Genomic DNA, 15,143 nt, shown 5'->3' with positions numbered 1-15,143 from the left:
CTACGACGCTCGAAGAGATCATCGTCACTGGTTGGAGGCTGCCGTTGTCACTATCGCTGTGCGCCGTCATCGTCGGAGCTGCGAGCTGGAGGCTGCTGCGCGTCGACGGAGCTGCTGGCTGCCGTCACTGCTTCTTTCGGTGGCTGCCATTGTTGGGGTCGTTTGGTTGTGTTGTTGGACAGTGTCGTTGGTGGCGTTGTTCGTGGCTATCAGAGACGAAGAAGGCGCGCAGCCATGGCTGCTTACAACTTATGGTTGCTGCGTGAAGGTATCGAGAGAGAGAGAGGAACAGTGTGGGAGAGATGAGGGGACAAGAAGAGAGTGGCAGAGGGAGAGAGTACAAGGGGCGGCCATGGCTTGTTGTTGTCTTCTTCTCCTAGGAGAAGATGACCAAAAAAGGCAAGACCAAATTTTTTTTTGTTTAGGTTAGGGTTTGGGTGTTTTGATAGTGTAGTTGTAATCCTAGCCGTTCATTAATTGAGATGAGCGGTTGAGATTAAATCTTGATATTTGATAAAGATGAGATGGATGGTTGTGATTAAAAGGTTGATTTAAGATTTAAAAAAGGTTATATATGACTTTAATTTAGGGAAAAGACTACACTAAGAGTAAAAATAGAGAAAAAATTAAATAGATTGCTATCTAATTAATAATCATAATATATCATAAATTTTATTTAATTGGTAGTATATATATAACATACGTATGTACATACTAAAATGCGTGCGTAATTAATATAAAAATATATAATAAAGTCCATTAAATAATAACTTTAATGCACGCGTATAAAATATATTAAAATAGATATGCAATATAATAAGTAAATTATAAAATATATTTAGTTAAGAAATATTTTTTATATAGATAAAATACATACGTACATAATATATGCTAAATAGACACGTAAAAATATTCAGACATATGAGGCTCGTTATTAAAAAATGAAAAATAGTGAATATAATAGTTATAATATTAATAAATTATAAATTACTAACGTAAAAATATATATTTTATTGGGTAAAATTAAATATAAATTATTTATTTAATAAAGAAATAATTTTTTAAAAATTGTTTATTTATTAAGATAGCAATCCGAACAAAATAGTTGTGAATTGGTCAAAATTGGGTGTTAACAGCTGTCCCTTTTTTTGAGTGGGGTTGATGAAAGAGATTCTGGTAAAAGAAAATTGACGAACCCAATTTTGACGCTTTATTTGATGCACGAGAAGTTAGAATTCAAAAGCTATCAGAGAGTCGACTTATGGAGAAACCAGAAAGCTTGTGAATCGGGATGAGGAGGTTTGTTGGAGTACAGTCGAGTTTTCAACATCGAGCTCACCTACATATCCTTAAACTTAAGAATCAGACTGCTTGTAGTTCGACTCAATCGATTGAAAAGAAAATCTTTTATGCTAAGATCACCTTCGGTTGGAAAGAGTGACACATGAATCGAGTATGAAAAATAGGCTTGCAACCTCTTAGCCATGCATGTGGCTAGCTTCACACCCATAATTAAGAACTTACACGGACATAATTTCCAAAGCTCTTGGTGTATCGTCACTCAGATTGAGAAATTGCTTCCAGTGACAAGTTGAAGTTTTCTGAAGCGAAATTGAGACTAACAAACTTAAAGGGATACCACATGCCTTCTTGTAGTGGTGTGGTGTGGTGGAAGTTATTCTTCAACTCGCGTTCCAATTTGCTACTGAGAAAAGTTCTACGTTGTGTTGCATTTTTTTGATGTCATCCGCACCTGTGGTTTAATTGAGAATCTATCCTCTTGGATGATCTCGCCAAAGATGTGTAGGCTTGTTAACCACCTCCGGTTCTGACGTAGAGCAACCAAAATATATTGTCTAAGTGGATGTGATATGCAATGAAATGATATGATGTTATATGATGATGAATTGACATGATTTGAAGATGGCCTATTGGCAATGACGTGATAATGATGGCCCTTTTGGCAATGATAAATGATGAATGATGGCCCTCTTGGCAATGATGACTGATGAATGATGACCCTCTTGGCAATGATGAATGATGTCCCTCTTGGCAATGATAAATGATGGCCCTCTTAGCAATGATGAATGATGAATAATGGCCCTCTTGGCAATGATGAATGATGAATGATGAATGATGACCCTCTTGACAATGATGAATGATGACCCTCTTGGCAATGATAAATGATGGCCCTCTTGGCAATGATGAATGATGACCCTCTTGGCTATGATAAATGATGGCCCTCTTAGCAATGATATGATAAATGATGGCCCTCTTGGCAATGATGAATGATGACCCTCTTGGCTATGATAAATGATGGTCCTCTCGGCAATGATAAATGATGGTCCTCTTGTCAATGATATTACCACTTCCGATAATATAATATGAATAAAATAATATGAATAGCCCTCTTGTCAATGATATTACCACTTCCGATAATATAATATGAATAAAATAATACAAATGACCCTCTTGGCAAATGATATTACCACCTCCGGTAATGTAATACGAATGACCCTTTTGGCAAATGATATTACCACATCCGGTAATATAATATGAATAAAATAATATAAATGGCCCTCTTGGCAAATGATATTACCACCTCCGATAATATAATACGAATAATAAATTTGAATGGCCCTCTTGGCGAATGATATTACCACCTCCGGTAATATAATATGAAGAAAATAATACGAATAGCTTTCTTGACAAATGATATTACCACCTCCGGTAATATAATACGAATAATAAATATGAATGACCCTCTTGGCAAATGATATTACCATCTCCGGTAATATAATATGAATAATAAATATGAATGGCCCTCTTGGCGAACGATATTACCCTATCCGGTAATATAATATGAAGAAAATAATACGAATAGCTTTCTTGAGAAATGATATTACCACCTTCGATAATAAAATATGAATCATCATATACGGCATAAGATCATCATATACGGCATTATAACGTATGCCCATTAGACATCTTTGAGGATGGAGAATATAATTTGACGTCATTATGGATGATTGCATTGAAACTTGAAAGTAACTCCTTTGCATTTTCCTACACTCAAAAGAAAACAAGTAATAGACCCATTGTCATTTTAACTAAACGACTGAGTAAAAATCTTTAGGGAGAATTTTCGAAAATATGTACAAAGTGCCTGATCACTTTGACATTACTGTGTGAATATCGTGCTCGTTTTCGAACACTTTATATTCATTTTGGCACATGGTTTGCTGGAGATTTGAAAGAGGCATTGTTGTTCATTTTTTGAACGTCTCCTTTTCGTCTTACGAATCCTGATGACAAAATTATCACTTTGAAAACTCTTTGTTCTTTTAACTTGTTTGTATTTGCTGAAAGGAGGGATACAGTGGTCTTTTATAAATCTGCATCCACAGAAAAATTGTTAGTTTTGAATGAATTGATCTGTGTTGAGTTCCCCATTTGTCTTCTCCGTGTCTTGCTATGATCGCTTGCTCTGATTCCCCACTTCTCGATAGATATAAGACTAAAATATATTCATGCCAAATGTTTGATGTATCAAAAGCTTTAAGAAAGATGAGTTTTTTGAAAAGCAATTTGGAAAGGATCACTGCCAGATGTCATGTCATGCATAGCCGAAATGAACGTCCTTGATCCAAAGCTTTGAGCAGGCTTGATATCTTGTTCACAATTTTTTTTAAGGATTCTTGGGAAATTCTGACATAGCTAGAAAGTTTTATAGTTGACTCTGAACTCTGATGGTGCTAGAGATTATTAAGATTGACATTGGCCTTCCGACAATGTTGGGGATCATTTGAGGCCAACCTTGAACTTTAAAGTTGAGTATATTAGATAAAAATTTTAAGGTTATCCTCAAAAATTTCTGTCCCAGTTAGATGTCTTGATAAGTATCATACTACCAATAAGAGATTTGCAGAATTTTTGAAATCCTCTCAAAATTTCTGTCCCAGTTACTTTTCTGATGCACCTCAGTCTTGTCTTTTTTTTGCAAAAAGGTCTTCTTTGAAATTTTTGAGTCCCTTTCAAAAATTTTGTCCCAGTTTCTATTATAAATAGAGAACTTACGGGAGATATGACCGAACTATTGTGGCGCCTACGTATCCCGTTGAGGCAGGAATCAGGTCAAACATAGTTCCCCCCTCGGGGGATAAATGAGAAATGGGAGATTTTAATAGAAAAATAACCGAAGCCGACATAGGCCGCCTACGTATCTCATTCTTGAGAATTCAGGTCAGACGTAGTTCAAATAAATAGGAGGGCTAATTGTAAAATAAACAAACATAGAAATGATTACAAGCAAACGACACAGCTACAAAATATTGAACCTTCAAACATAGTATCTCTTGACGGCGTCTGAGTTGATTGGCTTCGGCCACTCTTGGCCATCCATTTCGGACAATATTAAGGCACCTCCATACAACACTTTGCGAACCATGTATGGTCCTTGCCAATTTGGCGCAAACTTTCCTTTATACTCATTTTGATGTGGAAAAATGTGTTTGAGAACCAACTGACCAACTTCAAATGTTCTTGGTCTCACTCGCTTGTTAAAAGCACGAGTCATTCTTTGCTGGTACAGTTGAACATGGCAAACGACAGTCATTCTCTTTTCATCAATCAAAGCCAAATGTTCAATTCGATTACGAACCTAATCGGCGTTGCTCAATTCAGCTTTTTGAATGATTCTCAACGAAGGTATTTCCACTTCGGCAGGGATTACGGCCTCCGTCCCATACACTAGCAAGTATGGGGTTGCTCCAATTGATGTTCTGACAGTTGTTCGGTATCCCAATAGAGCGTATGGCAACATCTCATGCCAACCTCTGTGATTGCCAATCATTTTCCTCAAGATCTTTTTGATGTTCTTGTTGGCAGCTTCTACGGCTCCATTCATTTGAGGATGATATGCGGTTGAGTTTCGATGATTAATCTTGAATTGCTCACATATCTCTTTCATCAAATGACTATTGAAATTTGCTCCATTATCGGTAATGATGGAATCCGGTATTCCAAATGTACATATCAAATTGTTACGGACAAAGTCTGCTACTACTTTCTTTGTGACTGATTTATACGAGGCTGCTTCCACCCACTTGGTGAAGTAATCAATAGCAACTAAAATGAACCTATGTCCATTAGAGGCGGATGGCTCTATTGGACCAATGACATCCATACCCCAAGCGACAAACGGCCAAGGAGAACTCAAAGCATGGAGTTCGTAAGGAGGTACTCGAATTAAATTACCGTACACTTGACATTGATGGCAATTTTGCACATACTTACAACAATCATGCTCCATAGTCATCCAAAAATAGCCGACTCAAAGGATTTTCTTTTCCAAGGTAAGCCCATTCATATGTGTTCCACAAACTCCCGCGTGAATCTGTTCGAGAAGCTTCATAGCTTCAATAGCATCGACACACCTGAGAAGACCCATATCTGGAGTTCTCCTATAAAGGGTTTCTCCACTTAGAAAGAAATTGTTAGCCATTCGATGTATTGCTTTCTTCTGATTGAAAGTCGCATTATCTGGATAAGTTCCAATTTCTAGATACCTTTTTATGTCAAAATACCAAGGTCTTCCATCTGGTTCTGCTTCGACATGCAAATAATGAGCGGGTTATTCTTTCAAATATATCTCCACAGGATCAATGTAACTTGTATCTGGATGTCTGATCATTGAGGAGATAGTAGCAAGAGCGTCAGCAAATTCATTCTGCTACCTTGGGGTATGCATAAACTCGATCTTGAGAAATCTTTTACACAACCTTTGCACTAACTTCACGTATGGTGCAATCTTCAAATTTTTCACGGCCCACTCCCCCTAAACCTGATGAATCAGTAAATCTGAATCTCCTATTACTAACAACTCTTGAATGTCTTTATCGATTTCCATCTTTAGACCCATGATGCATGCTTCATACTCAGCCATGTTGTTCGTGCAACAAAATCGGAGTTTGGCTGCCATAGGGTAATGTTGGCCAGATTCTGATATTAGGACTGCTCCAATTCCACTTTCTTCATGATTCACTGCCCCATCAAAAAATACTCTCCAACTAAGGTATGCTTCGGAGATATCTTCTCCTACAAATAATACCTCTTCATCGGGAAAATAAGTTCTGAGCGGTTCATACTTTTCGTCGACTGGATTTTCTGTGAGATGATCCGCTAAGGCTTGTGCTTTTTATCGCCTTTTGGGTCACATACACAATATCAAACTCACTCAACAATATTTGCCATTTTGCCAATTTCCAGTGGGCATCGCTTTCTGAAAAATATACTTCAAAGGATCCATCTTGGAAATGAGATATGTAGTATATGAAGACAAGTAATGTCTCAACTTTTGAGCAATCCAGGTTAAAGCACAATAAGTTTTCTCCAAAAGAGTGTAACGAGACTCGTATGGAGTAAAATTCTTGCTTAAGTAGTAGATTGATCGTTTCTTGTTCCCCGTCTCATCATGCTGACCTAGTACGCATCCAAATGCATTATCCAAGACAGAAAAATATAGCAACAATGGAACTTCTTCCCTCAAAGGAACTAGCACCGGCGGATTAGACAAGTAACTTTTGATAGCATCGAAAGCTGTCTGACATTCTTCGGTCCATTTTGTCAATGCATCCTTTTTAGTAGCTTAAAGATAGGCTCACAAATCAATGTGGATTGAGCTATGAATCGACTGATGTAGTTCAATCTTCCCAAGAAACGCATCACTTCCTTCTTAGTCTTTGGTGGAGGTAATTCTTAAATCGCCTTGATTTTAGCGGGATCAAGCTCGATACCCCTTCTACTGACTATAAACCCCAATAACTTATCGGCTGGCACTCCAAAAACACATTTAGCTGGATTTAATTTTAAGTTATATTTGCGCAAACGATGAAAGAATTTTTTCAAGTGAGTCAAATGATCCTCACTCTCGCGGGATTTGATAATGACATCATCCACATACACTTCAAATTCCTTGTGAATCATATCATGAAAGATGGTTGTCATGGCCCTCATGTAAGTAGCCCCAGCATTCTTGAGACCAAATGACATTACTCGATAATGATACACACCCCACGGTATGATGAAGGCTGTTTTTTCTGCATCTTCTTCATCCATTAGAATCTGGTGATAACCTGCGTAGCAATCCACAAATGACTGCAACTCATGCTTGGCACAATTATCAATGAGAATGTGGATATTTGGCAATGGAAAGTTGTCTTTAGGGCTAGCTTTGTTCAGATCTCTATTATCAACACAAATTCTGATTTTGCCATCATTCTTAGGGACTTGAACAATGTTGGCTAACCAAGTCGGATATTTTGTCACTTCCACAACTCCGGATTGAATTTGCTTGGTAACCTCTTCTTTGATCCTCAAACTTAAATCTGGCTTGAATTTTCGAGTCTTTTGTTTTACTGGACCGCAATCTGGATTGATCGGCAATTTATGAGACACAATGTCTACACTCAAACCTAACACATCATCATAAGACCAAGTAAATATGTCGATGTGCTCTCTAAGCAAACTGATAAGTTCTTTCTTCTGAGCTTTTGTTAGATGGACACTGATTCTGGTTTTGTTGATATACTCGTCGTCTCCCAGATTCGCAGCCTCAGTTTCCTCTTGATTTGGCTTGTATTGCTCCTCAAATTATTTCAATCCCTTGGTGAGGTGTTCAAGTATTGTAGTCTCTTCATCATAGTCCTCGAACTCATCACCATCTATCTCATTTTGTTTATTTAGCTTGTGACATGACATGATATTGGCAGGTTTTAAGTTATTTTTACTGAAAGCATAAGCAAAAAAAAGTTAGATAAGTAAAATATATACCGATAACCAAATGATAAGTAAATTTTGCAATAAAGGAGGTCTTCATTTAAACCAAAATAAATACAAATTTTGGCCATGACTATGGGTCAATCTGCCCTTTTTTTTCCAAATATTATAAAGGTAACTTAAAGCATAACAAAATAGAAACAAACAAAGGGTGGGTCTCGGGCCTCCCTCGGACTACCATCGATTTAAAAATAAGCAGATAATATGTCTTTATCTACCAAGATGAGTAAGGGACTAAGAGCGGTGTGGATGTCCAATTAGATAATTGCTCCTTTGGCTCAGCATTATGGATGCCCGATGTCCCTATTTCTTTCTCTAAGATTGCGTCAACTTCTTCAAAAAGATTCCAGATTCCTTCCCCAAAATCGCCATCATTGACATATTTTTGGACTGGAAATGACATATACAAGTGAGGTATTAGCCTAGCTAGTACCCGATCAATCTTCCTATTTGTCACATCTGCCTCGTCGTCTTCTGTAGGGACATATCCCAAACCATACTTTAATCCTTTATCGGGAATCTGAATGGGCTCAATGACTCCTTGGAAGTACTTCCCCAATCCAAAACCTGGCTCAAAACCGCCTCGGAGCATGACAGTGGCTATCATCTTATAAACAGAAGGCATAGGTGACTGCGAGGCCAAATCATCACCAATGGCATTTACCAGCTCCATTGTATAGAGGTCGGTACCTCTAGTAATGTCATCAACAATTGGCGCGCAATCATTTCCATGACTTCCTTCACTATAAACAACCACCTCACAATCATTTTTTACATACTTTATCATCTGATGGAGAGTAGAAGGTATGGCTCCAGCCATATGGATCCATGGTCTTCCTAATAATAGGTTGTAGCTGGTGGTGATGTCCATCACCTGGAATTCTACAATGAAATCAACAGGACCTACCTGAATACCCAAGTTCACAGCTCCTAATATATCTCTTTGACCCCCATCAAAAGCTCTAACCTTAACTTAGTTCTGACGGACTTTTCCTAAATCAAAGTTCAACTGTTTGAGAGTCGACAAAGGACAAATATTAAGACCCGATCCATCATCGATCAATACTCGATTCATGATCTTTTCTCGATACTTAATAGTGATATGAAGAGCTTTGTTATACATCACGCCTTCAAGGGGCAACTCTTCATTGCTAAAATTGATGCGATGTCCTTGAACGACTCGACTCACCATAGCAGCCAGATTATCTCCACCTGTACCCACATGCACGTTAGTGTCATCCAAAGCTTTCAGCAAAGCATATCTGTACTGTTGTGAGCTCATCAGCAATGCCCACATAGAGATTTGGGCAGGTACTTTCTCCAGATATTTCACTATAGAATACTTTTTTGGTTGCATCTTCCGCCAAAACTCTTCATCCTCAACTTCACTGATTGGTCTCTTTTGTTGATCTTTCTTATGCCCTCCTTGAGCCAATTCTTCTATAGTGTAACACCTATCAGACTGCATCATTCCCTGAGTTGCTGCAGTTTCAACCATCAACTTCTTTTGGTTAGGAATTTCTTTTGTCACCAAAGCAACAACTTTTTGAGGTGTCAAAATCACAAAATTCGATTTCTCCTTTATGCTAAGTGAAGCCACAGCCATTTCAAGACTGTTATGATAGGTTGGGATTATTGTTTTTATTCCACACCAATCTTCTTTCATCTCAATTATATTGATATTAACCCCTCCATGATTCGGCAAAGGATTACTATTGACATTAGGAGCGGCGGTTTGGAGAGTGACAAACTCACGATCAATCAAATCCTGAATCTTGTGCTTCAAGTTGACACAAGTTCCAGTTTCATGCCCGACACTGTTGGAATGATACGCACATATTTTGTCAACTCTGTAGAATGTAGAGCTTGTATCAGCCAGTTTAGGTGCAATGGGATGAATAATACCTGCATCTCTTAATCTTTCAAACAGCTTAGTCCAACTTTCTACCAGAGGAGTGAAAGTCCTGGCGGGCCTATTTTCAAAATTGGGCTGGGAAATATTATAGTTATTTTGAGGGGGTGGGGGTACATGATGATAACTCAGATGATTTTAGCGGGAAGGTGTGGGAGTTTGGAATCTTGGATACGGTTGGGTTTGGTAATTCGGTTGTGGAGCTTGGTAGTTTGGCGGGGTGTTTTGGTAATGTGGAGTTGGGTAATTAGAGGGTGGAGTTTGATAATTTTGAAATGGGACTTGGTAATTTGGGTATGGGGTTTGGTAACTGGAAGGTGGGGTTTGGTAATTCGGTTATGTATAGTAAACTTGATGTGAGTTTTGTGGATCTCGTGGATAAGTCTTGAAAGTTATAGGTTTTCCTGGCTTGGTGTTGGCGAACCTCCTCCCTTCAGTTGTGTAGGAGATAGTAGATACATCCTCTCTTTTCTTTTTAAACAGTCCCGAAGGCCCAGTTGAGGAGGCTACACGGGCTACCTTTCCGGTCTTGAGCCTATCTTCGATAGTCTCGCCTACCTTGACTATCTCGGCAAATTTTGCTCCAACGAGCAACATCAATCTTTCATAGTATTCGGGCTCTTGCATGCATACAAATACGTCCACGATCTCTTTATCTATCATGGGAGGTCGAACCCTGGAGGCCTCTTTCCTCCACCTGTATGCATACTTGCGATAACTTTTAGTGGATTTCTGTTTGATTTTCTCCAAAGAATATCGATCGGGAACGATCTCTACGTTATACGCAAACTTCTCGATAAAACTTTGGCCAGAGCATTCCAATTGGACCATTGTTTTATTTCTTGGGCGCTGAACCATTCCAAAGCCTCTCCGCTTAAACTTCAGCTAAAGAGCCGTATTAGCAAAGCTTCGTTCTTTCCAACTCCTACTAGTTGATCACAATATGCTCTCAGATGAGCCAAAGGATTTCCATTTCCTCCGAAAGTATCAAATTTTAGGACTTTGAACCCCTCGAGAAGGTCTAAATTCGGGTGGATACACAAATCTTCGTAATTTAATCCTGCAACATCCGGAGTGTAATGAAACTCCTTCATAGCTTTCATGATCTCCTCTTTCATATTCCACTTGGTTGTCTCTTCCTTCGTCTTCCATTCCCTTTCCTGTTCCTCATAGTGATCAAGTTCAGAATCATTGGCATAGGGTTCATTTGGGATTGGAATTTGGAAAGCTTTCTTTTGAGGCAAGGGAGGGATGAATGGGGAATTTCGTGTATTTTGAAGAGCTTGGTAATTTTGGGGACATGTCTGCCGGTTTTTATGTTGATTTTGATGATGGGGAAAGGTCTGTGGATTGTTAATATTTTGGTTTTGTGGGGGATGACGAACTTAAGGGCTGGTATTTTGTGGGAGATGGAAGGTTGGAGTGTTGGTACTTTGAGGGTGAGGGGACGCTTGGTAGGAAGCGGAGGCATGATGAGGATTCGTGGCAGCGAGGTCAACAATGAAGGTATTTTGAGTGGGGTTCAAGGATGGGTTTTGAATGTGTTCCATACTTGAATTTAGAGAAGGGAAGTGGAATAGAGGCCTTCCTTCGCCTGGAACCGGTGTATTGGCGGTGATAGCCAAATTTGACAATTCTCGATTTTTTTGTATCTCAACTCTCATCTCGGCGATTTGTTGCACCAGCTGTGCAATCAACTCATTTTGTTCAGCGATGACAGGGTCTGTCACAATAATCTCTGTCAAACCAGTATTGTCATTATTGGCAGTCATTTTCCTTTTCTTTGGTAACAGATTTTGATCGGAGAAGGAATATTTGGAAGCCTTTGATCTCGTGAAATAAGGGTGTTCGACCAGTTTATCAACACAAATCAATTTTAAATACCTGGATAAGAGAAGGACAACTCAAAAACAAATATGTTATTCCTTGTTCATAACATGTAATGCACAATATCACATATAATGAGACAAATAAATGCATAAGATACATAAGCAGTTATTGCGCATCCTAAACAAATATATGACCTTTTTATGCCAAGGGTAGGCCTAACGTTTTGAAGGATATAGTACGCTATTTGAACACATTCCATTGCCCCCCAAAATATTCATAAATAAATAAGACATTACAAAATCGAGCGAAGGGGGTACACTTTAGGGGAGGGAAAATGTCAATACAATGCCAAGAATAACAACAAACTAACAAGTGGAAGGTCCTGCTCCTCTTTTTACTTTCTCTGTTTCCTCTCGAATAATGTGCTTGAGGATTAATAAGTAAGGCTCAGCCAACAAGGCTCTGTCAGGCATCGACAATTGTTTGAAATTGGCGAGTTGATTATCCAAACTTAAGTCCACCTATGCCAACGATGCTCTCGAATCAGCTAGTTCTTGTGTTGTGATAGTTAAGGCCCTTTGCCTCTTACACTCCCTCTGGCAGAATTCTTGTTCCATACGTAAAAATTCTTGTTCCTTATATTGAAACTCTTGCTCTCTATGCTTGAATTCTTGTTCTCTATGCTGAAATTCCTGTTGGAAAAGGTGTGCCTGCGTTTGAAGCCTTGCATGAACATCTTCGATTTGAGGACCCTCATACGGTCTGGGTTTTAGTGTACCTTGCAAATCCGTTGTCAACCATGCTTTATATTCCTCGTCGTACCCAGCTTCATATCTATTCTCAGTTATGCTCTCTTTTAAGTAAATACGACCATTCCACTCTTTGATTATTTCTTTAGCGTAGGGTACCACATCGCAATCATCATAGTCGATGATATATTGGTCGGTGTGTCCTCATTGAGGTATGATTTGCTTCCTTCCGAACTGTCGCATGACTCTGTTGGGACTATAAGGTCGCATTCCCTTAATACCCATAAGAACCAAAAAAAGATATCGAGGCCCCCAAATTGCTATTTTTTCGGATCTAAAGTCGTTGAACATCCAATGAATGTCATTTTCCTTCAAATCGTAAAGAACTTTAGCCCATCCTTCTCTTGTTTTTTGAATCTTGAAGTTTAAGAGACTCATATTTAATTCATGTTGATAAATGTCATCTGTTCCATCCTATTTTCCCAAAGTTTGTGGACCCTCCTTGGAGTTTTTAGCCAGATGCTTGGACATCCACCATTGAAGCAAAAGATTACATCCTTGGAAAAATCTATTCCCGTGTTTGCATCGACTCAAGGAACAATAGATATCAGCCAGAATGACTGGAACCAAATTGAAATGCTTCATCTTTTGATTTTGCCCACCGATGCCATGAAAAATGACGTGTGTAGTCATAACAATTCTGGAGTCAATCTCATTATCTCCATCCCGAGGGAATACCATGGTCCCTAAAAGACAAATGGAGAATTCCAAAGCTCGGGTGTTATTCCAAGTGGTGTGATCATGAAACTCCTTAGGATATCTCCTATAGTAGCTCTGATGTCCCTATCGCTCGAAAAATTTCATAAATGAAATATTTGGTGTGTCTAACCAATCCGCATTTACCAGCATAAGCATATTCTTTATTTCAGTGTTGGTAGGCTTATTCGGTATCAAGATGTGATGGTCGGGATTACGTTTTCATTTATTACACATTCCAATGGTTTCTAGGCAATCCTGAATTTCTTCGATAGTTGGTGTTATTTCAGCATCCCTGAATCGAAAAACCATTCTTTCGCTATCCCAAAATTGAGTAATGACCTCAATGAACTCAGGCCATGCTTGGAGTTGCATGATCGACGGGAGATGCCCTAGATGGATTGTAACTTGAGTCTGTAGATAAGGGCCAAGGTTACCCCACCAAAGACGGAGAAGATCGGGGGTTTTGGTGACCATGCCAAAACTCAAAAATTGTTTAGCCATCTACAAAACACATAAAGTATATAAAAAACCCAAACCCATAGGCACAATGGCTTATTCAATAGTGTATACATCCTTCAAATTTAAACACATAAGTATGATCGTTCATTTAGGCCGACGACCATTTTGGACTCAAGGTGGTCTTTCCAGTGGGCCCAATACGCCTTGGGTATTGGTTCGTCTTAGGCCAATGCGCTAAATCAGGGTTTTGATTTCGCTCTACGCTAGGTTGACTAAGAGTGGGCTTTATTTCAGTATACTGGTGACCCAAGCGGACAACTCGGGCTGAGGGAAGTTAGCGACCATTGACCATCCAGTGGCCAACTCATTTCTCCAGGGTACCCCTTAAAAACATTTGGATTCAATGGTTGCGACCCGCATAACCATCTTTTAAGTAAAAAATAAAAAATGTCAAATGGCGGAAGTATGCTATGCATGCAATGATAGTTTAATATTCATAAATTTAAATATAGAAGGCGCAAATAAGGAAAGTGAATTATAATTTAAACATTTAAGGCACAAGTAAAGAAAGTAAATTACTAATTATTACATTCCCGAATGGTTAGACAAGTAAGTTAGTCAAATCTAATGGTTAGAACCTAATTAATCCTCAGCGGAGTCGCCATTTTTGTTATGTCGGAAAAAGATGAGTTTAAAATCGATTTCATCTTTTAGAGAAAGAATCAATTTTAGTAAAAGAAGAGCCGCCACTTAATTTTTTAAAGAAATTAAGAAAACTTAATTTAAAAGACCCTAACAGATTTAAGTCTTAAAAATTTAGAGAAAAAAGGTACGAGATTCATATTACTATTTTAAGAAGGTTTCAGCACTTTAAATAGCCGCTAACATGCGGTTGTCCGACGATTTGAAATTTATTTGACTAACTTTGGGAAAATGTGTTTTAAACAATAATCGAAGCATTAAATAATTTGAAAGAAATATAAATTTTAAGATATTTTTTAGATAATTTATAAGAGTAATAGACTTGCTATAAAATGATTAAATAAAAGAGAGGTAATTAAATGAATTATTTAAATTAAACAAACGATCATAAAAAATGGTTTCTCTTTAAGGGATTTAATTAGGTTAAACTAAACAATTAATGTTAGAATTAATACAGGATGAATAAATATTATTAACTAATTAAATAAGAGTAAAGGTGATAGAAAATAGTGATGCCTAAAAGAAAACATTTAGTTTTTAACATTAAACTACCCCAAATATGTACCAAGAAAAATATATAGGCAAGATGAAATATTTATGTATTCGCATTCTTCGGATTAGCGCCGTCTTATTAATCGGAAGAAAAAAATATAGTATTTTGTCATTTTCTACTAGAGTCGATTTCCATCATTTCCGAAGGGCCTATCTGCCCCTACCCCTCCTAATTTTGTTTGTTAGTTTAATCCTAAAGCGATCTAAAAGAAATATTAAAAACTAGCGTCTTAAAAGGTGTCTAGCGTCCCAACTTAATATCCAAGAGGCATTGGACGTACTATTAGGATAGGTGTTAGACTAAAGAAATATAAGTCTCTTAATTAGACACATCGTCAAACAGA

The 15,143-nt window shown here is 38.1% G+C and overlaps 1 protein-coding gene across 1 annotated transcript; it reads right to left on the bottom strand.

The window, feature by feature from the left end:
- Positions 1-4,660: 4,660 nt before the first annotated feature.
- LOC129875794 (uncharacterized) lies at positions 4,661-5,311 on the bottom strand. The gene has a single exon (XM_055951033.1). It carries the CDS (start codon positions 5,309-5,311, stop codon positions 4,661-4,663), a length of 651 nt encoding a protein of 216 aa, XP_055807008.1.
- Between the last annotated feature and the right edge of the window lie 9,832 nt (positions 5,312-15,143).

The sequence above is a fragment of the Solanum dulcamara genome, chromosome 12, assembly GCF_947179165.1.
Source record: "Solanum dulcamara chromosome 12, daSolDulc1.2, whole genome shotgun sequence".
Taxonomy (NCBI): Eukaryota; Viridiplantae; Streptophyta; class Magnoliopsida; order Solanales; family Solanaceae; genus Solanum; species Solanum dulcamara.
Note: the sequence above shows the minus strand (reverse complement) of the source record. Positions and strands in the feature narration are given on the sequence as shown.